At 48.9% G+C, this 23,201-nt stretch overlaps 1 protein-coding gene across 4 annotated transcripts in view; it reads left to right on the forward strand.

The window, feature by feature from the left end:
• STEAP3 (STEAP family member 3, metalloreductase) overlaps positions 1-14,762 on the forward strand; it is a 31,655-nt gene extending 16,893 nt beyond the window's left edge. For all 4 annotated transcript variants that reach the window (XM_012644681.1, XM_012644682.1, XM_012644683.1 and 1 more), the window contains 3 exons: positions 544-1,071; positions 7,615-7,779; positions 14,136-14,762. In XM_012644681.1, coding sequence (XP_012500135.1) covers positions 544-1,071; positions 7,615-7,779; positions 14,136-14,417 — 975 coding nt within the window. In that variant the 3' untranslated portion in view covers positions 14,418-14,762. The remainder of the gene's footprint in view (positions 1-543; positions 1,072-7,614; positions 7,780-14,135) is intronic.
• Positions 14,763-23,201: the final 8,439 nt, after the last annotated feature.

Here is a 23,201-nt window from a genome sequence, read left to right on the forward strand (position 1 = left end):
GGCCCTTTTTCATACATCATTGCCGCCAATGTCACATCACCGCAAAATTGCATTTTGCAGAGCAGGAAACTGAGGCTCAGGGATGTCAATGATTTTACTTACTCAGAATCCCACAGATGGTGAGTTGGGATATGAACCCACTTCATATGAATCTGAAACCCAGGTCCTTTCTGCTATGGTTTTGAAAGCAGCTATTCCGCGGGCCGGTGGGGGCTGCCTAGACGGGCATTTTGCCTGTGGCTGCTGATGTCAGTGAGCTGGGCAAGACTCTCACTGTTAGCAGTTTGTGTCCATGGAGTAGTGGGTCTGGCCGGGCCAGAGGCTGGGGGCCCAGGTGGCAGAGGAAAGACCCCTGGCCCACGAGGCAGAACCCCTCTGCTCCCAGCTGCACCATTAACTGGCAGCTCACTTGGACAAGTCCCTGTCCCTCTGAGCCTCAGTTTCCTCAGCTGCTCAGTGAGGAGTTTGGCCTAGATGCTCACTGAGGCCCTGCCCACTCCAGAGGCCTAGGACCCCGTCTGACTACCCGCTTCCTGCCCACAGGTGCCCATCTGTGGCGACCAGCCAGACGCCAAGCGTGCTGTCTCTGAGATGGTACACGCCATGGGCTTCATGCCCATGGACATGGGATCCCTGGCATCGGCCCGGGAAGTGGAGGCCATTCCCCTGCGCCTCCTCCCCGGCTGGAAGGTGCCCAGCCTCCTGGCCCTGGGGCTCTTCGTCTGCTTCTATGCCTACAACTTCATCCGGGACGTGCTGCAGCCCTACGTGCAGGAGAGCAAGAACAAGTTCTACAAGCTGCCAGTGTCCGTGGTCAACACCACGCTGCCATGTGTGGCCTACGTGCTGCTGTCGCTGGTGTACTTGCCCGGTGTGCTGGCAGCCGCCCTGCAGTTGCGGCGGGGCACCAAGTACCGCCGCTTCCCCGACTGGCTGGACCACTGGCTGCAGCACCGCAAGCAGATCGGGCTGCTCAGCTTCTTCTGCGCCGCCCTGCACGCGCTCTACAGCTTCTGCCTGCCGCTGCGCCGCTCCAACCGCTACGACCTGGTCAACCTGGCCATCAAGCAGGTACCTGCCCGGCACCCGCCCGCGCTCCCTGCCGCAGGCAGCACGTGCCTGCCCAGCTCCTTCGGTGAGCCAGGTGCAGCTGGAACCCCTGGGTTCAGCCGCACCAGTTGCCAACTGCGGATTCTGTTCCGATCGGGCAGCTCCCACATCCTGCTGTCCAAGATTTTGAGTATCAGTGAAGAAAGCAGATGAAAATCCCTACCCTCGTGGGTACGGCCCAGGTGGGGCAGACTTAAAATAAAGCAGTGAGTTGCAGCGGGCCGTTAGGAAGTCGTGAGCGCTAAGGCACAAAGGAAAGCAGGGGAGTGTGGTGGGGGTGTGGTTTTAGAGACGGTCAGGGGAGGCATCGCCGAGTGGATGCTATGTGAGCAGAGGTGGGAAGAAGGGGAGAGTGGGCCAGGTAGGCAGCAGCGGATGATGGAGGCCCAGGGGTCAGTGAGAGCTGAGTCCTAGGGGGCAGCATGTTGGGCCTCCTGGCTTGTTGGAGGAGCAGCCAGGAGGCCCCCGTGGCTAGAGCTCACAAGCGGGTGGCAGAAGAGGCCTGAAAAGTCAAAGCCAGACCAGGGGGTCTTGAAGGCCAAGGAAGGGCTTTGACCTGGGGTTCTGCATGAAACAGGGAGCCAAGGAGTGATGATTTTGAGTTGAGGAGTGATGACCCACCTGATATTTTACCTGCCTCACTCTGGCTGCTGGGCTGAGAACAGACAATGGGGCCCAGAGGCAGCTGGGCTCCTGGGAGCCCAAGGAGGCCGTGCACGCCAGATGCCAGGCAGCGAGGCTGGGAGGGGGCCGGAGCAGCAGAGGGGCAGGGCGGCCCTGGAGGACACAGAAGTGCTGATGTGGTGGGTCTGGGGTGTGGGGTGATCAAGGATGACTCTGGGGTTTTGGTCTGAGCACCTGGAAGCATAGAGTTGCCATTGGCTGAGACAGGGAAGGCTGCAGGAATGAGGGTTTTGGGGTTTAGGGATTTTTATTTGGGGGTTGGTATTATTCATTCATCTAGAAAATCCACATGGTGCTCCTTTGCCAGCAGGATTCCTGGGAAGTGGAGGGCCTTCAGGCCAGGCTGGGTGGGGACATGAGTGGCATCAGCTGGCACCTATACCCATAGAAACAGGCTCCTGATGCTCCATCCTGGTCCACAAGCTCACCTGGCTTGATTGCAGGTGAGCAGACCTGCTAGTTCCAAGCTCAGGTCTGCAAGCAACACTGCCTTTCTCTATTTTCTCCAACTTACTTCCACCTCCAGGCCCAGCCTCTGGGCTGGTTGGTGCATGGGTCCTGACCACTCCAGGACACTTGTTGCCCAATGGGGTTTGGCCCAGGTGCCAGTGAGACACTTCTCATCCATCCCTCGTTCCAGCCTAGAAGGCCCCTGCAGCTCTTGTTCCTGCTCAGGACGCAGGGGCCTAGTGGTCCCCTCGGTGGGCACACCTGCCACAGGGACACCGCCTCAAGGATAGGGGACCAGGAGGCCTGGGAAGTGAGGCTGGGTGGCTCCTGGGAACAGATGTCAGCCCCTCCCTACTGACTCTCAGGGCTCCTCCTTCCCTGCTGGCAGCTTCCAAGCTGCCCTCGTCCTTCCCTACCCACAGACACCTGGCATCATTGTATCTGTGGGCTCAGACTCTCATAAGAGAAAGGAAGAATCCAGACTTCAGGCAGAGAAGCAAGATGCCTGATGGAATTGAGAGGAAGGGAAAAAAATAATAGTCACGAACCTTTAAAAAGACCTTGCTGTATCCCAGCTACCATTCTAAGAGCTTTACATACCTACTGTGGACTCATGTAACCTCTATCTCATCCCTGTAAGGCAAGTGCTGGTCTACCCTTATTTTACAGATGAGAAAACTAGGCACAGGAAGGTTAAGTAATTTGACCAAAGTCACACAGCCTGTAAGTAGCAGAGCTGGGATTCAGATCCAGCTGGTACCTACACTGCTTTCTACAGGAAAAACAAATGCAAATTAACAGTGGAATAAATGATTTCAGAACTCAGATCATTCATTCACTCATTCACTGAGCACCTACTCTGCCAGGCCCTGGGGCCACAGGGCCCACCCTGTCCCTTGCCTCAGCTGGTGTGGGAGCGCATAGAGGCCTGAAGGCCAGAGCTCTGGTCTCTTGTTCTCCAGCATCACCGCTTAGAACAAAGACCTTGACTTTGAGAAAATTACAGCCCCTCTTTTGTCCTCAGGGCCCTGATGTGTAGATCAGGTTCTGTCCTAGTGCTAATATATATATATATTTAGCATGAAATGAAGTTTATTGAGGAAGGGCAAGATAGATTTACAGAGCAAGAGCAATGTATGTTCATCACAGATGACAAACGGGCCCCCCTGTCGTCACAAAAGAGCCTAGTGCTAATATTTTAATGCTATCTGGTATTTTCTTACTCACTTCTAAAAAGAGTCAACCCCCTCAGCAGGAGATTCTGAGAGGCTCTTTGGGGACGGGCACAACGTTTGCTGCCCAGGAGGTGGCAGATCTGAGTGTATGGGAGCCCCTGTCCTCAGAGCTGGCAGGTGTTTCAGGCAGGGGCGGGGAAGAAGGTAACGCCCCTCCCCCCGGAGCACAAGGCATAACCACTGCTCCCTCCCTCCCCTGCCACCCTCCAACCTCCTTTCTCCAGATTCTCTGCCCTGCCAAGGCTCTCCTTGATGTTATGTTGACCCATTGTTGCCTTGGTGCAAATACCAGGGCACCGAGGGGCTCATGAGAAGAACTTCTCCCCCACATTCCAAAGTCCCGTAGGGCTGTGGCCTTGGCGAGGCTGCCAGGCAACCATTCCTCCCGCAGGACCCGATCGCTCTCAGAGACACCCAAGGCCTCGCAGGCAAAGGGGCTTAAACTTGTCCCGCTGAGTTCTCAAGGGCAGAGCCAGGGCTGATGTGGGTGTGCCTGGGGGGATGGTCTGAGGGAGGCAGGGGCTTCACAGAGTGGCCACAGAGTGGGGAGTTGCCGAGCCTGGAGATGTTGGGGCAGCCATGCCCTCGGGTCCTGAGCCTGGCTCTGAGGCTGTTCTGCATTGAGTTGCTGGCGCAGGGCCTCCTGGGGCAGTCCCTGCCTGCTGTGTGACTTTCCCTGCCTGCCCACGGGCACCTCGGCACAGCGTCCCCACATGGCCACTGCCCGCTCCAGCTGCCCACGGGGCCCTGTGGGAAAGGGACAGTGCTGGCCTGGGCACAGGAAACGCCTTCTTCAAGATCTCCTTAAAGCCCCTGAGTCCACAGATTTGGAAGCAAAGCTGGATCCCAGCTGTAGAGAAAACCGTTGAGATCGTGTTTATTGACAGTGTTATTACCAACGATAGCTGGTATTTGCATAGCGCTGTCTGACTTGCTTGTGCATTTCCCCAGAGATGCATTTCAAGATCAAAATCAAAGATCAAGATCAAAGACAATGTTTAACCTGCACACTGTTTTCCTATTTCCCTCACCTCAAACTAAATCGGGACGTAGCTGTCAAAGAACAATCTATAACTCTCACCTGGCCATGCCACTGCTGAAAAGTGTTCGGTGACTCCCCATTGTCCTTGGGATAATGGTAGACCCCTCAGGAAGCGGCCACACTCCCTTTCCAGCCTCATCTCCCCTACTTCTCCTGGGACGTGTCACACTCGGGTCCCATGTTGTCCTCTAAATGGGCAGAGCTCATTCCCCTTGGCCCAGAATACCCATCCTGGGACATCCTGACAGCCTGACACACTCCTATTCCTCCTCCAAAACCCTACCTCTGTTAAGCTCTGCCAGCCTATCCCCCCACTTACTCATACCCACCTCTGTCATCTGTTCTATTTTGTACACACTCCTATTATTTTTCTTACGCACCACTTTGTACCCCACTCAAAGTTCCATGACTGGGTCTTCCATACCTTGAGGTCCAGGATTCCTAACATGGATTCTCAGTGCAAGTTCACTGAGTGACTGGTTGTTAAATTGGCCACAACGCCAGTCATCTCTTAAGAGGAGTACACGTAGAGCGTGGTGCAAGAACTAATCTAACTGCCCAGCTGCCACTAAGAGCAACAGCACCAGTCATTTATTTTATTAAGCAACTACTGTGTGCCAGTCACATGCTACTCATTTCACCAACATCGTCTTTTTAGTCCTGCAGTAACATAGCAAGAGAGAGACAGCCATGCTATTGGCAGGGAAAGGGACTGCCCCCCAGTGGCAGAATCGACGTTAGAATCCAAGGCCTGTGGGACTCCGTCCACCGCCCATCCAGACGGCCCCTTCCACACCCAGCTGCCTCCTCCTCCTCTGGGTCTGGCAGGCAATGGGTGGGCACCACTCTCTTCCCGCCCCCTGCCTGCCATGGGGACAGGGAGAAGGGCCGCTGCGGTAGCCTCACTGGTCCTTCAACATCTAACCCGCAGCCTAAAGGGAAATCCTGCGTCCGAACGCCATCTTTCCATCTCTTGTTGGCGACCACTCCCTTGGCATTGTCTAGGTGGCCAATTTGATTAGCTCTCGACATGGGAGAATCACTAGGGGAATGGAGAGCTGTTACATCTCCCTTCCAGTGAGCTGTGCGCGGCACTGGCACCGTGGCGTTCTGAGGGCAGTGCTGTGGCGGGTTGGGGGAGACTGTCACGGGCTGTTCGAGGTGGCCGGGATCCAAGTCCTCATGCAGGTCCTCACAATCCATGGCCCCCTCACCTACCTCATTCCTCCCTTCCCAGCATCACTGAGAAGTGGAAATATTAGAGGAAAAAAACAAGACATTTCGCAAGCAAATGTGGTATACGTGTGTAATCATCCAGCTCTGACTTGTGGCATTAACTGCCTGATCTTACCAGAACAAAGAGAGGAATGACTAATGAAGTACAGTCGAAGAACAAACAACTTGCAAAGAGGAGATGACTTATTCGGCAGCAGTTGTTGACACTGCGAGGTGTGAGTAAGACTTCTCTGGGCAGAGCGACGGAGGAGACCTCTCTGCCCTCTGCACGCCTTCCTAGCTAACGCCGACCGCAGCCCCAGCCGGCCACGCACAATCGGAGAACTCTAGACAGCACCTCATCCAGCCCTCAGGCAGAGAAACTGAGGCCCAGAGACAGAGTTGCCCAGAGTCACACACGACTGGGGAGTCCCCGGACTCCTGGTCCTTTTGTGGCTAAAGGCACCAAACTGAGCCAGCCTGTCCTAAAATAGAACAAATATTTTTTTAAAAACTGCAGGAAAAGTACCCAATGGATGGTATTTTCTCAGTTTCTTTCAACTTTCTCTTGTAAGCTTTTCAACCATTTTTGCACAGACTACTGGATTCGTTTTTAATATTTTATCTGCTAACTAGGCTTATGTTATTTGTTTTCCTGCTGGAATAGTTTCTCAAAAAACCTGTATGAGTCACTGTTTTGAGAGGCAGAGACCTGCCTACTAAAGCGTAGTCACATTTTCTAGTGGAAATGCTATTCCATGTTCTGCTGGTAGAATTAAAGGACCAGCACTTCATGGTATTTCTCAGAGAACACCTTGACTTCCGGGAACTCTGCTACCTGGTCTAGTTGAGAAATGATGGTTCTAATGGGAGGCCCCTGATAAAAGTTCTTCCTCATGCAGGCGCTGTGCAAGTGAATGTCGGCCCGGCCGGGAGGGCCTCAGCTACAGTGCACGCCAGGTAGGGAGAGAAGGCGTGGAAATCTCTGGACTCACAGGGGTTCCTTGACTTACGTGTCTCGGGTCTTGATGAGGACCGAGAGCTCTGTGAGGACAGGTATCCTTATTCTCTGTAGCCCAGGACCCAGCACACAGTAGGTGCTTCATAAAGTGCTCACTGAACTGTTTGATGAATGGCTGTCAGTCTCTGTCACCTGGCAAAGTTGAGCCAAAGCTGCATGCTGTGGACAGAGATGGAGGACTGGGTAGGAAGAGAGGAGTGTGGGGGCTTTGAGTCAGGAAATGTTGGTGGTCAGCATGCGTGTGTGTCTTTGTGTGTCCTGAGTGTGAACCAGTGACTGCAGACAGGTTGGGAGACCAGGAAGATGGGGTGCAGGCTGGGAGGAGAAGCAGTCAGCAGAGACACAAGCCCATCTGGCCAACAGGCCCCAGAGCCAGGATAGCTCCTCTCTCCTGTCCTGGGATTCAGGGGCCAGAAAACTGTATGATGTCGTCATGCCTGGGGCTCTGTATTTTGTGTTGACTTTCTGGACTCTTTACTCTTGACTGACGTGACCCTTCTGCTTGGCTGGCTCCCTGGGCAGGTGTGTAAAAGTCCGGGGAAGCCAAGTTTTTGGAGCCAGACTGCATGGGTCCTGAGCCTAGCTATGCATCTGTGTGACTTTGAGAAGGTGACTTGATCTTTGTGCCTCATTTTCCTCATCTGTAAAATGGGATAATAGTGAGTTCTACTTGATGGGGTTGTTGCGAGGATTCAAGGCGTTAATGCGCGAGAAGCGCTCCTCACAGCCAGGCATGTGTTAGGTGGGCTGTGAGCATCAGCTGTTGCTGTCTTCCTTGTGTCCTTAAGCACTCGCTTGCCCTTCCAGGGCACCAGCCTTTGCCACAGTGTTCATGGTTTTCTTTCCATCCATGTCAGGTCTTGGCCAACAAGAGCCACCTGTGGGTGGAGGAGGAAGTCTGGAGGATGGAGATATACCTCTCCGTGGGAGTGCTGGCCCTCGGCACGCTGTCCCTGCTGGCTGTGACCTCGCTGCCGTCCATCGCAAACTCGCTCAACTGGAGGGAGTTCAGCTTCGTTCAGGTAAAGTAGGTCTCCCCTCTGCTAGCGAGCCTCAGCTTGGCCCAAGCCCACCTCCCACCAGCAAGCACCTGCCCCTCCAAGAACTGCCACGGCTTTGATCATCTGTACAGCAAGACTGCTCTGCCACACGCAAGAGCCTGCCTAACCTGGAGGACCCATCCGAGCCTCCTGATAATGGGCTTCCTGGGACAAGCTTATTCTCCAGACATCTGGGGAAGCCAGATATAGGCATGTGAAAAACTTAGAGACCAGAACACTGAACCCTGGGTCAAGCAGTCTCAGCTTCTACAATTCTTAAGCTTCCCAAACAAAAGTCCATGACATGCAGTCACTAGACATTCTGCAGGTCTAGGTAGGAGCCCGTGAGCTAGTGAGTGGGCCTAGCCCACCACCTTGCACCCTTGTCTCAACCCAGCTCTGTTGTTCCTTTTAACCCCGTGATTCTTGCAGAGCTGATGGGAGGTAACCATTAGGGTCACCAGTTTATAGAGAATGAGACACAGCTTTTCCCAAAGGACACCATTCCTATGGAAAATCCAGAGAAAAGGAGGTCTATAGTCAAATCAATTTGAGAAAGATTTGATTCCCCTAAGAGATTCACAATGCATCTCAGCACATCAAAGAATCTAATGATGTCTACAACAAACCAACCTTTGTTAACCAGACTTATTTGAGCATGAGCACCCTCCCCTCCTCTTTTCCAAATAACAGCTATCAACACTCCATGGACGCTCTCAGAAATGCTGCTAGCGGCATACGGTTCTTATGCATTTGTTCATTCATCAAATGTTTATTGAGCACTTACTGCATGCAGGCAATGCACAAGGCCTGGTATGCAATAGGGAACAAGACAGGCAGAGCCACCTTTCAACTATAACGACAACTGAGATGGAGACATTCTTAACATTTCTTTGGCATCTCCCACTGTTCTTCACAGAGAATACGTGGTCAGTGTTGGCGGATTAACTCATGCCTCCCAGCAGTAGGAGCTGACTAATGCTGGATCCTGCCATTGTGCTGTATCAGGGCAGAGAACAGCGATTGTATCCACCCCCACAAGCAACAAAAATCTGTTGAGTACCTTCTCTGTGCAGCGAGGACACGGTACAGGACTGAGGGACAGTGACAGTGTGATGCTCTTACATAATCCAACTGAATTGTCCCTGATTGGGGATGCTTCATGTCCCTTAGAACAAAACAGAGTTGTGGTTGTGTATTTTCTAAAGTGTGTCTGTTTCTGAATCTCCCTGGCTCTGCTCATCTCAGAAGGTCCCCGGAGGAGCGCTCAGGGCTGAGACATGCGAGCATAAGAGCAGGGGAGGAGTTTTATTTATCTGCCCACTAATCCCCATGGGTCTCACACCCAAATCTAGGATTTTCCTGTTCCCACCTGGAGTATCCCGGGCGCATGGTTTATCCGCAATTAAAACAGACTGCAGGCTGCTCCCCTCACCGGAAAGCTGCTCCCGTAAGCAGCCGTAGATTACATGCCCTGGCTCCTGCTGCTGGGGAAAGCCGGTGGATTTGATTTTGTTAGCAAAAGCTGACTGCGGCTCCAAAAGCTGTGTTCTACTTTACATATTAAAGAGTCAAAACACAGATAGGACCGTCCTTTTGCCACTGCGAGAGCAGGGGGGCTTGGAAAGGTGGAAAGGCAGGATTTTACTTTTGGAAATCAAATGCCAGCATTCTGTCCACAAAACCTAGATGCCGATCCAGAGGAGGCACTGTCGGCGCCCCGGCAGCCTGGGTGCCAGCTCTCCCCGCCACTACCCTGCTCCATGATCGTGGGCAGATCACGCCCACGCCGAGCTCAGGTTACATCCCTGGAAGATGGAGTCCATGCCCCACAGGGACTTTGTGAGCCACAGGGAGAGATTATGTGTGAAAGAAAAATAAAAAACATTTTGCTATTGTTCTAGGTATCTGGCCACATTGCTATCATCCCTGATTAAATTACCGGCCACCCATTTTTAAGTTCAGTAGGAGGCAGTGAGATAGAGGCCAAGAAACTCCAACCCTGCATCAGAGTGGTCCGGGTCTGTGTTTGCAGAGTGGTGACACTCATTCATGGGTCAAAGTGGGTCACAACCAGCATTTCTTACATGAAATGGAACAGAGCGGCAACGAAAGCATCGGAGTGATTTGCATGCTGTAAGGATAGATGTCTTTTCAGTTACATTGATTCAGTGGGTATGTATACATGCGTGGTATACCTGGTTCTCCTCTGGGCAGGAGTGTCACACACAACGCTTACTGTGTGCTGCCATCCAGAACACTCTGAGAGAAATACAGATACCCAGGCCTGCTCCCTCCTATGCTCTCAGATGCTCAGGGACAGCTCTGGAAGTCTATTTTTGCAGCTCTCTGGGTGACTCATAGGTGCACATGCTGCAGTGTGTGGCAACCTCCGGTGGAGGGAACACAGGCAGTGGAGCCAGCAGACCGGGTTCAGTCCCAAGACACCCACCTACCAGCCCTGCGCCATCAGACAAGTTTCTTAGCCTCCCAGGGCTTCTGCTTGCTCACCTGCTCCTGTGTCCGCCTCGTGTGGTCACACAGAGGATGTGAGCTGGACACTGTAACATGCAAGATGTGTGTACCCAAAAGTGGCTTGCTGATTTCAGAAGTAAGCTGCAACCTTCTCCCATAAAGTTAGCACAGCCAGAGAGGAGCTGCCAGAACCCCATCTCCCTGCCTTGCCACACACGACCACAGCAGCCACTGGGGCATGGAAACCCGCTATGGGGACGGCTATGGGTCTCGGGCACGTGGGATGACCCCGAGTCTGTAATGGTCTGTTTAGCTAGAAACAACGTGTTGGTTCCACAAAGAGGTGACTTGTGATTGCATTTATCCTTTTGTTCCCAAGCCTATTTTCAAAGTTTTAAATTTTGGTTTGTGTTTCTTGGGTGTTTTTGTTATCGTTTTGGTTTTGTTTGGCTGTGCTGAGTACTCCTGATTTAGCCAATTAAGCATTGTTAGATGTTAGATTGCAAAAGACCCAGATCAGAGCAGCTCACCTGCACAGAAAAATTAGCACCTAAGTTCTGTCCCAGAGTTAGAACTTCCTGTGACCTTGCCCACTCCAGCCACCTGCCTGAAATAATGACAGAGACCAGCCTGACCCCAGCTTTGTGAGCGATTGTCCAAAGCCCCTTCGCGCCACAGTAATTGAGTACCAGCAGGAGATACTGACGATCTGCTGTTTCTTTTTTGCTAACAAGCTTACCTATAATAAAAATGGCCCTAGCTTGAGGGGGTTATTAATTGCCCCATGATAATCCCTCTCCTTCTTTTGGCTTTCTTTGGCTGTTTTGGGATTTTTAAATTGTTCCCAAGGAGAAAGAGTTTCAGGGAAACAAACTTGCCGGAATCAGCCAGGCTTCCCGTTGGGATCAGTAAGCCAAAGGCCCTTTGTTATTGGCTAGCCTTTAGCTGTCAGCCCTGCCAGGAACCATTAGCCCGAGGCTGGGGCTTCCTGCCATCTGCACATGGGATTTGGGATGGCAGCGGGATGAGGATGTATGAACAGAGCTGACTGCTGCTGGTGGACCCGGGAGCGGCATCTCCCAGAATGCCCAGCACTGCCCATAACTGTCCAGATACTGGGGACAGTAGCCCACGTGGCCATACACTGGAGCTACAGGGCATGTCACCTGAGGGAGATGCCAAGGCCTCACTGGGGCCACTAGGCTGGCTTCCTAGGCCTGAGTGGGTTCTTCTTGCTGCACCATCTGGGAAGGCCCCACAATGCAGAGTGTGGACACTGACAGCCCTCAGTAGATCTGTGTCTAAGGAACAGATAGATAGGTCCAGGCCTTCCCCAATCAAATGACCTGGGAAGAGCAACCTGCGTGGACTTCCCAACCTGAAACTAGAAGGATGTGATGACGAGAGTCTCCTAAATGAGCGGTTTAGTCCTGGCTGCCCAAGACCATCATCTGCTGAACTTTAAAAAACAACAGATGCCTGAGCACCAGTCCAAACCAATTTAATGTGAATTTCTAGCGGTGAGACTTGGGCACTAATATTCTACCCAAGCTCCCCAGGTGGTTTCCATGTGTAGCCAGATTTGAAAACCACAGTGTCAGACTGATAAACCCTCAGGGATAAAAGGCACCTTCCAGCCATCTCAGCAACCCCAGTAACTCCACAGCAAGGAAGGGAGAGAGGGCCCACAGTTTGGGCCTGGTGAACATCAGGGTGACCAACGTAGGCTATTCACAACTTACTCCTAATGGTCAGTGCTGGGAACCTCTTTAACTCCAGTCTTCCATAACAAGAGATCAGAACTTAGAAAAAGTTGATGTTGCTCAGAAGTTACAGGGGATTTGGAATACTTGACAGACACATCTGGAAGTGACAAGGATTTGGTTACATGTGACTTACAGTCAAGGAGGCTTCCACTTGGGGGCCAGTCACACGAAAAATGGCGTGAATTAACTGTGGGTGATAGCACAAAGCCAACCATGGCTTCCCAGCTGGAGGCGGTGAGCCGGGAAGTTGTTAAGGATGAGACGAGAAGATCCTTGAAGTGGACACAAAGCCAGGAACCAGGGATGGCTAGGAAGGATAGAGAATGTTTTGTTTGGTTATTTTATTTGGGGACAAAAATGTACCTGGGAACCTATCTATGAAATTAGTGTGCAGCCATTGGAAAATGTTTATTATTAATATCACATTTAGCAGAAGCATTAGAAGCAATTCTTCCAAACCATGTTCCTTCACTCACTGGGTTCACCATCCTGCTCTTTGTCCTGGAGTTGGGTACAAGCAAAGCACTGCCCCCCACCGGGGAGAAGCGAGAAAGCAGGCACCGTGTGCGGTCAGACCCACCGAGAAACCTGTCTAGTGGAGCAGGGAGCAAATGAGGGAGCCGTGTCCCTCGGCTAAGCCCTGGGTTGATGCCGATAAGCTGGGCTAGAAGGAACCCAGGAGGCCCAATTGCAGCTTCTCCGTGGAAAGCTTAAACCCAGTCTATAAAGAGCACCCCGAGGTACCAACGTGCCACCACGTTTAAGTTAAACCCTTGCAATGTCTCCTTGAGAAAATGCATATGCGTTCATTGCTTTACGGGTCACTATTAGTTTCATTCCCTATGCAATAAAAACAGGTCTCTCCTGCCCCCGCATCTCTCCTGGCCCTTGGTGCTTGCAGAATTCAGTCAGAAGCGCCCAGGCCTCTCCTCCCTGTCACTGTGAAGCCCTGACCCACAGTGCCCTCTCCCTCTGTCGCTGCCTGCCTCTGCGCTTTCCCCGCTGACCTCAGCTTTTGGAATCACTCACTTCCCACCAAGGCTGATGAAGCGACTTGCCCAGGCCCAGTGTCAGCTGAACCAGCACCAGCAGTAGAGCCTGGGTTCCCTCCCTTGCAGTCCACGAGGACCCTCACATGCCAGAGGCTGCAGTTACGGAGCAGCGCCTCCCAGCCATTTTCACATCGCAGCTCCTGTAAAAGCCACAGTTGGGGTGGTGGGGACGAGCTGCTCTTGGCCGGAAGCCACCCATGAAAGCCCACATGTGGCTCAAGGGGCGGGAAGCTCTGTTGTGAAATGGCCCAACCATTTCCATTTGGAGTCGAGATGGTCTCGTCTCCCTCTGGTCACTAATCTCCTCCCAAGCAGGAGAGGAGGCTGGCATGGTTTCCTCCTGGGGTGTTCATAACTCAGCGTGGGGCAGGCAGGGGAGGACCGGCGTGCACAGAGAGCATCTGCGTGGTGTTCTGGGGCTTTCTGTACAGAGCAAGGTCACCTGCACCACAGGCCCCTGCACTATGAGTGCCAAATCCACATGCCATCTGTAAATTATTTATTTATGTTTATCTTTAAGCCAATTTAAAATTAATTTTCACTTTTTATCTGGCCTTAACTTAGGCCAAATATTTGTGAAATTATGATTTTGGTATGCTGGCAGACACTTGTCACTCTAATATACATTAAAATATACACAAAACTAGTAAAGTGGGGTTTTTTTTGAATTTATTCATTTATTGATTTCTAGTCAAGTGTTTATAAACTTCTTTGAACCTAATTCCATCAAAAATCATCTGGCAGCCACCAGATGATACCGGGGAAAAAGATCATTATCTAATTGCGTCCACGTGGATCAGGCAGTCCTTATACACCTTCAGCATGGAAGCATCATTCCGCTTTTCTGTTGGGGAAACTGAGGCTTGGAGTTGCGGCAGTTGCCACAGGATCACGCAGGTAGAGTGATAGGGCTGGGGTTGGAACCATGGCCATGAGCACCAAAGCCACTCTCCCTCTCTCCGCCAGGAGAGCAGATGGGCCGTGGGCAGAGTTGCTACTGCTGTTGTCACTCGGCCCTCATTCCAGCCTTCTTTTCCCTCTGCAGTCCACGCTGGGCTTCGTGGCCCTGGTGCTGAGCACGCTGCACACGCTCACCTACGGCTGGACCCGCGCCTTCGAGGAGAAACACTACAAGTTCTTCCTGCCTCCCACCTTCACGCTCACGCTGCTGGTGCCCTGTGTCATCATCCTGGCCAAAGGCCTGTTCCTCCTGCCCTGCTTCAGCCGCAGACTCGCCAAGATCCGGAGGGGCTGGGAGAGGGACAGCGCCGTCAAGTTCATGCTGCCCACGGGCCCCACCCTCACCGAGAAGACGAGCCACGTGTGAGGTCCTGCGGGCTCCAGACACCAGGCACAGGCTGGATGGCGGATAGGTTTTCTTTTCTGGAAGGCGCAGAGCAGTGTAATTGTGTGCAAATGGGTGGTTTGAAGTCCGAATTCCTGGGATGCAGGTGTATGCAGTAATATTCAGAATGACACATACACATGTGTGACATGTATGTACATATATTCCATACATATAACAGGATTTTCAATTATATTTACTTAGCTAAAAAGTTGGGTCCCTGAGATTTCAACATGTATATTTAAAAGCAAGAGCCAGATGTTGGCAGAAGAGCAGATCGTGCTGTGGTGACATTTGCAAGGATATACACACACTTTTTGTACAGAAGAGGCTTGTCCCTTGCTGAATTTGGTCCATTCCTTCCCCGCCCCCATCCCCTTTTGCTACTTCTCTAAGGCTCTTGCAGAGCTGGGGCTCTAAGGTGCAGGGAAGACAACAGCTCTGCCTGGAGCCGCCCCAGGCCCACACATCGGGCTGAAGACTGCCATCAGGGAAGGCCGGGGGGACCAAAGGCAGGGAGGGGGCAGGAGCCCCGAGTCTGGGACCTGAGAGCCCATAGAAGGTCTTTGCCTTTGCGGGGCAGCGGTGAGTGGGTGGGAGTGGGGCTGAAGCTGCTCCACTTCATCCTGCCTGAGCTGGGGAGATTTTTTCTGTGAAAGTCAGATGTCACCGTGGAGCCTGCAAATTGATCCTCCTGTGAGAGTGTGAAGTCACCTCCTCGCCAGAGCCATTAATGAACCCCCTCTTGAGAACAAGTGTAATTTCTTTCCCTGCGTTAAGCTGGTGATGACCGTTCTTTCAGCCACTGTGCCTTCTCACCTCTTCCATCATTAGTTCCAGCGTCTCCCAGGAAGGCCCGGAGCAGACCCTTAGAAATCAGTCCAAGAGTAGGGAGAAAAAACACTCAGCTTGCTAGGCGATGGAGCCGAGCCCTTCCTCGGACCCTGCCCGGGGGCCGAGGGACCATGTTCGTTAAGTCAGTGCTGTGGAAGCACTGGGGACCCCTCCCACTGTCCTCTGCTGCTGCTGGGCAAAGAACCCACCTTCCAAGCACCCAGAAAACCACCCTGACTCCAAGTTCTTCCTGATGAGCGTTACATTTCAAAACAGTGGGGAGGGTCTTTTCTGCCAAAGCTACAAACCTAAAACGCTGATGCACACGAGGGCAGCCACCGCCAGGGCCACGGGACGCTTGTCCTCCACTCACACACCATCCGTCACTGGTTCCTGCTGAAACCGGTCGGCTTTCCCTGTGGAGAAACAGCTGTTCTCAGCTGGGCCCCCCAACTCCCCGCAGAACCAGGGAGATCTGCCACCAAAGAGGCATCTTTGAACACAAAGGAGTGAGGTCTCGATGGGTCCCCTGGGCCCAAAGGGACCCAGAGAGTAGGGCCGGCGAAGGCTGACCAGAAGGTGCCGTGTGATAAGATGCCCCTGCCTCCCCCAGGGAGCTTCACGGGCTCATGTCTGTGGAGCACGAGGGCCCTTCAGGGCAATGGGACAAAGCCCAGTGCAAGGATATCCCATCAGGCCTGAGACGGATGGAAGGAGGGCCATGCCACGGAAGCTCTCTGCTTGCTGCCGCTATTGTCCATCTGCTGCTCCAAGGGTGAGCGGCAGAAGCTTGTCTCATAAACTAGCACTGATGGAGCATCAGCCGTGGCCCACGGACAGCCTCACTGGGAAGTGGACAAGTGAAGCAGAGATGTTAGCATTTGATGGCATTTGAGGGCCCATGGATTCCCTGCCAACGGGAAGCAGAGAGAACGTGGGTAATGAAACCCAGTGGTCCCCAACCCCAGCAGGTACTGGCTGCCTTCCTTATCTGGCCCTCCCCAGGCGGGGTGGTTGCTTAGACCAAAGATGCTGACCCAGAGCAGAGGCCAGTGTACTTCCTCCCTTTCCCCAGCTACCTCCTGCTGAAGACGCCCATCCGGAGGGAAGCAATTCCAAGGTGGGGGCAAGAGGGGACAGCACCACCGAGGGCCTGTCATCTACCAGCTGGACGGAAGGTGGGTGGGATGTGTGCTGAGCCCTGATCTTGTGTCTGCTGCTGCTCTTCCCTCCCTCTCCAGGCAGCTGAAGACAGCGTCCCGCTGAGGACGCATCACTCCCTACAGCTTGGTAAATTCTATGTGCCTCTGGGTACGAAAGTGCCTCAACTAACATACTCTGGAAATCCTAAATGCCACGGTCTGAAGTTGATGTCTAAAATCTACGCCATTGAAAGAATCTGTATTTTTTTTTTTTTTTTACCTATAGACCTTGTCTGAGAAGCCGCAAAAATAAATACCTAACCTTCCATGAATTTCGGGCTTTTATTTCTGCCATGGGGGTCACGTGCCCACCTGTTCGCTGACAGCCTTCTGACTAGAGCCAAGTCAGGCGACGTGCAAGGTGTTGGGGCTGCCATGGTGGACACAGAACGATCTGTGCTGAGCTGGCCACTGAGGAGGGGCAGACGTGAGGACCTACAGCCGCAGGCCAGGGAGGAAGTGGGGGGGGATCCTGGTGACAGGGTGCGGGATGGGGGTGTGGGGCCATGCGAGCAGTACTCCAGGCCAGCTGAGTTTAGGGAAGGCTCCAGGAGTGGGCTGAGGCGGAGGTCGAGAGGGTCGGTAAGAGCGGCACTGCTTCTGCAATTAGATGTGCCTCTGAGTCTTGTAGGAGTGTGGTCCAAATGCAGATTCTGATTCATGGGTCTGGGGTGAAATCCGACGTTGTGTATTTCTAGTAAGCTTCTGGGTGACACAGAAGGTGTTGATCCTCGGACACTCTGAGCAACAAGACCTTAGATGGCTTTCCTTGCCTCTGCCATGCTGTAGTCTGTGGCATTCAAACCAGTGCACGCACATCTCTGCCCTGTTAATCGTCCCCATGAGCCTGCTTCCCCTGGCAGCCCTGGGAAGGTATGTGTCTGCTGCTACAACCCTTTGTCCCCTTAAGGGCAGAGGGGGGAAATGCTCCATCCCTAGAGCCACAGCTTTGGAAAACAAGAGGCGCTCTCCTCCGAGACCACCCACCCATCACCCAGCCAAGCCTCCCTACTGAGGCCACCAGACTGTCTCACTGTGTGGGGGGGACAAGAAATCCAGTGCAGAAAGCAGTCTAGTGGCTAAAAACCACTTCTTGGGAACAATAACCAGAAGATGGCCCTGCCATTGTGAGTCTATGACAAGTGTTTTTCAAAGGACAAGCCATGACCAGGAAATAACTTCACTACAAAAAATTTTCAAGGTGAAAAATATCGTGTACTTGCAGGTTCCCTTGCCTACTCTGTGTCTTCCCATGCTTGATGTTGGAAGAGTTAACTTCACAAAGAAGTAATAAAATGGATGAAAAATACCCACTACTAAGGCAGCTCACATAAGAACTAAGGAACAATGAAAATAACTCATATCGGTTAAGGAGACAAAGTTATCATTCAGCTGTTTGACAAGGTGAATCCTTCCCAAAAGCGATGAAGTTGGCCCTGGAAGTGCAGACGCTCTCTGGCACTGGGTCACCTCCCTGCTCCCAGCAAAGTGAGAGTTGGCACCACGGAAGCAGAAATTCTCAATCCCATCAGACCATCACCAATTTTTTCTAACACATATTTTGAAAATCTCTTTTAACTAACCTGAAATGGAATTTGGAAATAATATAACCTGCCTGTGCATATAATTTTTAAATCAATTTAAGTTCTTAATCGAAACATAAAGTAGAAATAAAGATAAAGTAATTTATATTATACTAAAATATATATAAAGTAATGATGAATAATAACTAATATTAAATAATAGTCTTATAAATAAGTTGGTTTTAAGAGAAATACAATGATACTCAACTAAACATTGGTGACTTTCTTGCTTTATAACTGACATTTTAAGACAAGGGCTAAAGTGTCGTGTGTGTGTGTGTGTGTGTGTGTGTGTGTGTGCGCGCGCGCGCTCACTGTGAGTGTCTGAAACTGTGTTGAATGCTATGAAGTCAAGTAGGGCAAAGACCCACAGCTTTTGACTAGATTTGGAAACGTGGAAACTTAATGGTGAGAATTTCAGTGGGGAGTTGGGGGTAAAATCTAGATCAGGTAAGAGGGAAATGGAGACAGTAATTCTGAAGAACTCTTTTGAGACCTGGCTGTAAAGAAGGAGAGAGAAAGGACTGGGGCCTGGTGGGGGTTGAGGGTGGTGCTGAAGGAGGGCTGGTTATTTTTCCCATGGTTCTGACCTGAACATGCTTTAAATGTTTCTGGAAAAAAAATATGAACAGAAATGGTTGAAGGCACAAGATAGAGAGCGAAAGAGAACCCAGAGCACGGGCGGCTGCAGAGCAGAGGAGCAGCTCGTCCTCTACCACTAGGAGGGAGGGCAGAAGAGGGAGGGTGGGCCACTGAGGGGAGGGTTTAGCTCTGCTGATGTGACTTGGGATAGTTCCCTTCTGATGGTATCTGTGTCCTTCATGAAAAAGCAGTCAATGCCATCTGCTGAGTGACAGGGAAGGAAGAGGGTTTGGCTCTGAGGTTTGAAGAGGGATGAAAGGTTAAAAATAATTGTGGGAGAAAGTTAAAAGGGAGCTGACCAGAGAAACACAATAGGATTAAAAAAAAAGGACCTGATTATAACAGTTTTTGTCCAAGGCAAAATATTCCTAATTGTGTTTCCTGGGAAGTGTGCAAAGTTGATCTTGTTTAATTAAATTCTATTTCCCCCCACCAATTTCTATAATAACTCCAGATAAGTTTGTCTTAGTTCAGTTTGATCTCTAGTAGTTATCCATAAATGCTTTGGCTTCATTTCTGTTTTCTCTGTTCAGAAATGAACAATCCCATGTGGAACCTTTGATGCACTAGGCAACCAGAAAACCTCCACTGCCAATTTTCCCATAAAGTGAATAATCAACACCCTTGTTTATTGAGTGTTGATTCCATTTATTGGACCAGAAACCTAGCTTATTTCTATAATTCCCATCATAAAACAGCCTACTCTTAAAAATCTAATTTTAGCCAACAGTTAAAATTTTTCCCCAACTAGAGAATTCATTAGGGCTTTCTCTTCCTGAAGGGCCTTCCCGCTACAAAACAACTAGTTCCTACACAAAAGACATACTTTTTAAGGCACTGCTGAACTTGAGGGAGGTAAGGGAAATCACCAGGGCAGAAAATAAATGGGAACACACACTAATAAACAAACAAAACAAAGTTCTCCTTGGCTCCTGGCAGAAGGAAATTCAAGTCCTTTCTGGAGAAAAGCAACCTCAGTTCAGAACAACCAAATAAGGAGCCCAATATCTAAGATCAACAAACCATAGGTGAGAATCAACAGAAACACAACCCCCAGGGACTTCAAAGAACACAATTATCAAATATAGAATAATGATATATTAAATATCTAAAGAATTAAAAATAGGGTTGCAAAAAATAAGTAAGCAATAAGACTATAAAGGAGCAGACATGATGATAAATAGAATTTTCGGAAATGAAAAATTGTTGGAAACAAACTTACTTTTGTGGGTTTAACAGCGGATTGGAGAAAATTAGTGAATCTCTAAATGAAGCTGAAGAAATTACTCAGAATGCAATAAAGAGACAAATGAATAGAAAATATAAAAGAGAGGTTAAAAGAGGTAGAGATTAAAATAAAAAAAAATCTAACATACAAATAACTGGAGTTTCAGAAGGAAAGAACAGTGGAGAGACAAATTTTAAAGAGATAAAGGATGAGGATTTTCCAAAACTACTGAAAGACTAGAATCCATAAAATCAGAAAGCACAATGTACACCACCAGGCAGGAAAACAAATTTAAAAGTAAAATTAAACTTAGACACACTAAGGAGCTCTTAAAAGCAGTCAGAGAAAAATGACAGACCACCTAGAATTGTGAAATTATAACAGACTTAACAATATCAATGGAAATCAGAAAATAGTGGTGTAATATGTTGATAGCACAGAGAAGAAATAACTGTCAACTTAGAACCTTAAATTCAGCAAAACTGATTCTTAAGATGCAAAATAAGAATGTTTCAGATAACAAAAATAGAGAGAATTTGCCAACAGTTATTCTATAAAGAGAAGAACATATACTTCAGAGAGAAGGAAAATAATCCCAGAGGGGGATCTGAAAGACAAGGAGAAATAGTGAGCAAAGAAATGCTGACCACATGAGTAAATCTAAACAAATCTTTTCTATATAAAATAATATCTATTTATGTGGGTTTTTTTTTAAAGGACACACTAACTGACTAAATGATAATGGCATGTAAATTGACTGAGTAAAGGATTGAGTTAAAATGTTGTAAAGCTCTTATATTTGTTTAGAGGTAAGGGCAAATTATGGACTAATTTAGATTTTGTTAAGTACTTCTGGAAAAATACCAAGTAACCCCTAAAAAGCTAAAACCATAATTATAACACCCAAGTCCTTAGGAAGGCAAAAACAAAAAAAGAAAACAAACAAAAATTTCAATTTTTAAAAGCAAAAAACAAGAAAAATAGCACAGATAAAACAAGACAGAAAAAAAAAGTAGATATTAGAAATAAATCCACATATATCAATAATTGTGAAGCAGATTACCATTCACTAGTATTAATCTCTATGATGGGCATAGCATGCACTGGTTACTAAGGGAGGACTCTAAACACCTTTCCAATTTCTGCTAAGATTCCTAGATCTGGATGGTGCCCAGGTCTGGCAGGAGTCTTTACACAAACCCAGGTTGCAGAAGTTTTGCACAAATCCAGCTGCCAGAGTATGAGTTTGGTGAGACAGAACACTGGCACATGTCCAGCAGAGCAGATTTATTACTCACAGGTAGACTGCAAGGATGAACATGTTACCAAAAGCGTGGCCATTTGTCCTCGAGGCTGTATTGGAAGAATGAGAACAAGTGGTTTGAGGAGAAAGAAAGAGAAGTTTTATCACTTTTCTGGCAAAGGAGGAGGATGGGGACTCCTGTCTGAAATACCATCGTCCTCCTAATAAGCAGAAATACAGAGCTTTTAGAGGATGGGCTGTCAGCTTTAGGCAACTGCTATTCAACTCTAGCTGATGATTCTGATGGTCCCATCTCTGCTGAAGACAATCTCCTGACCTCCACCCAGGACCTCTCTTTACCAGGCTGGGCCATCTCCTGTAGCACAAGTAACAAAAAACTTACCCTGCCCCTCCCAACCACTGGCCTGAGGCAGGGATGCAGGCTTTAGTTCTCCAAAAGGAGTGGAGGATATTTTAAAAAGACAGAAAACATTTTTGCCATTTTTTTGTTTGTTTGTTTGTTTGTTTGTTTTTTCACACCATTCCCTCTGTTACAAACAGAAGCCTGGGATCTGTGGTGAGCTGGTCCCCCAAGACTCAAGACCTGCCCAGGACAGGTGGAATCCTATCTGCATATGCCCCACTTTGCACTGCAGCAGGGACCCTGAAAGCAGTCCACGGGGATTTTATACTCCAGGGGTACTTAACTCATTGAGCTTAAGCCTTGCAGGGCATCCTGTTCTGGGAGTAACAAAGACAAAGCATGGGCTGTTCTGGATGGTTCTTCCTTATGTCAGGATGCTGCATTCTCAGTACATTCCACCCAAGAACTGTCAGAAAGAGTAGGGAGACCTGGATCAGCCCAGACCATTCAGGAACTTCCCCCCCTACAATAATCACAATAAAATACAAATGTATTAAACTCTTCAGTTAACAGAGATTCTCAGATTGGATTTTGTCAATATAATGACATGCTATTTATAAGTGGCATACCTATACTGAAGGTAAAGATATGGAAAAAGATGTGTTAAGCCAAAAGAAAAAAAAACAAACAATTAAAGTTAAGGTAGCTAGATCATTATCATATAAAGCATACTTTATGACAAAGGACATTATTAGGACACGATGAGAAAATGAAGATTTAAATATTTTAGAATTATATGCATTTAACAATATAGTCTCAAAATACATAAAGCAAAAGGAAAGAAACGTGAATAAATCCATCATCATACTAGTAGATTACAATAAGCAAAAAATTATGTATGTGTGCCTGCGCATGTATGTGTATAACAGCACAAGTTTGATATCATGAGAAATAGAAAAATTATGTTCTTATTAAGAAAACAAATTGAAAACATACCATAAAGCAAATTTCAACAAATTTCAAAGAATAAGTATCATACAGACTGTATTCTCTCAACTGAATGCAATAAAGTTAGAAATTAAGAACAAAATGCTATATATTAAATGCCTATACATTTTGAAATATCGAATACAGATTTTTAAATAATCAAAGAGAAATTGTAATGGAAATTTTCAAAAATTTAAAACTGAGTGATTATTAAGTATCTCCACATCTGCATTTGGGAGATGTAGCAGAAGATTACTTAGAAGAAAATCAATAGCCTTGATAGGAATTAATACACAAAGAATATAACCCACAGAAAGTAAAAGAAAGACATATTGAATGGAAGAGCAGAAATTAGTGAAAATAGAAAACAAAGATATAATAAGGAAGACTGACAAAGCCAACGGTTGGTTTTGTATAAAACTAATGAAATAGATTAATCTTTGATAAGGCTGATCATGGAAAAAAGATAAAATGCTCAAATAAATAATTTTATATATAAAAAGAAGACAATACTACAGATCAAACAGAAACTTAAATGGTATCAAGAGAATATTACACATGAGATTATGCAAACAAATTTGAAAACTTAGACAGAATGGACAAAAATATAACTTACCAAAACTGACTCAAGAAAACAAAAAGTCTGGATATTCCTAAAGTCATTAAAGAAATTATATCAGTAG

This window comes from Propithecus coquereli, unplaced genomic scaffold, assembly GCF_000956105.1.
Source record: "Propithecus coquereli isolate 6110/MARCELLA unplaced genomic scaffold, Pcoq_1.0 Scaffold217, whole genome shotgun sequence".
In the NCBI taxonomy this organism is placed as follows: Eukaryota; Metazoa; Chordata; class Mammalia; order Primates; family Indriidae; genus Propithecus; species Propithecus coquereli.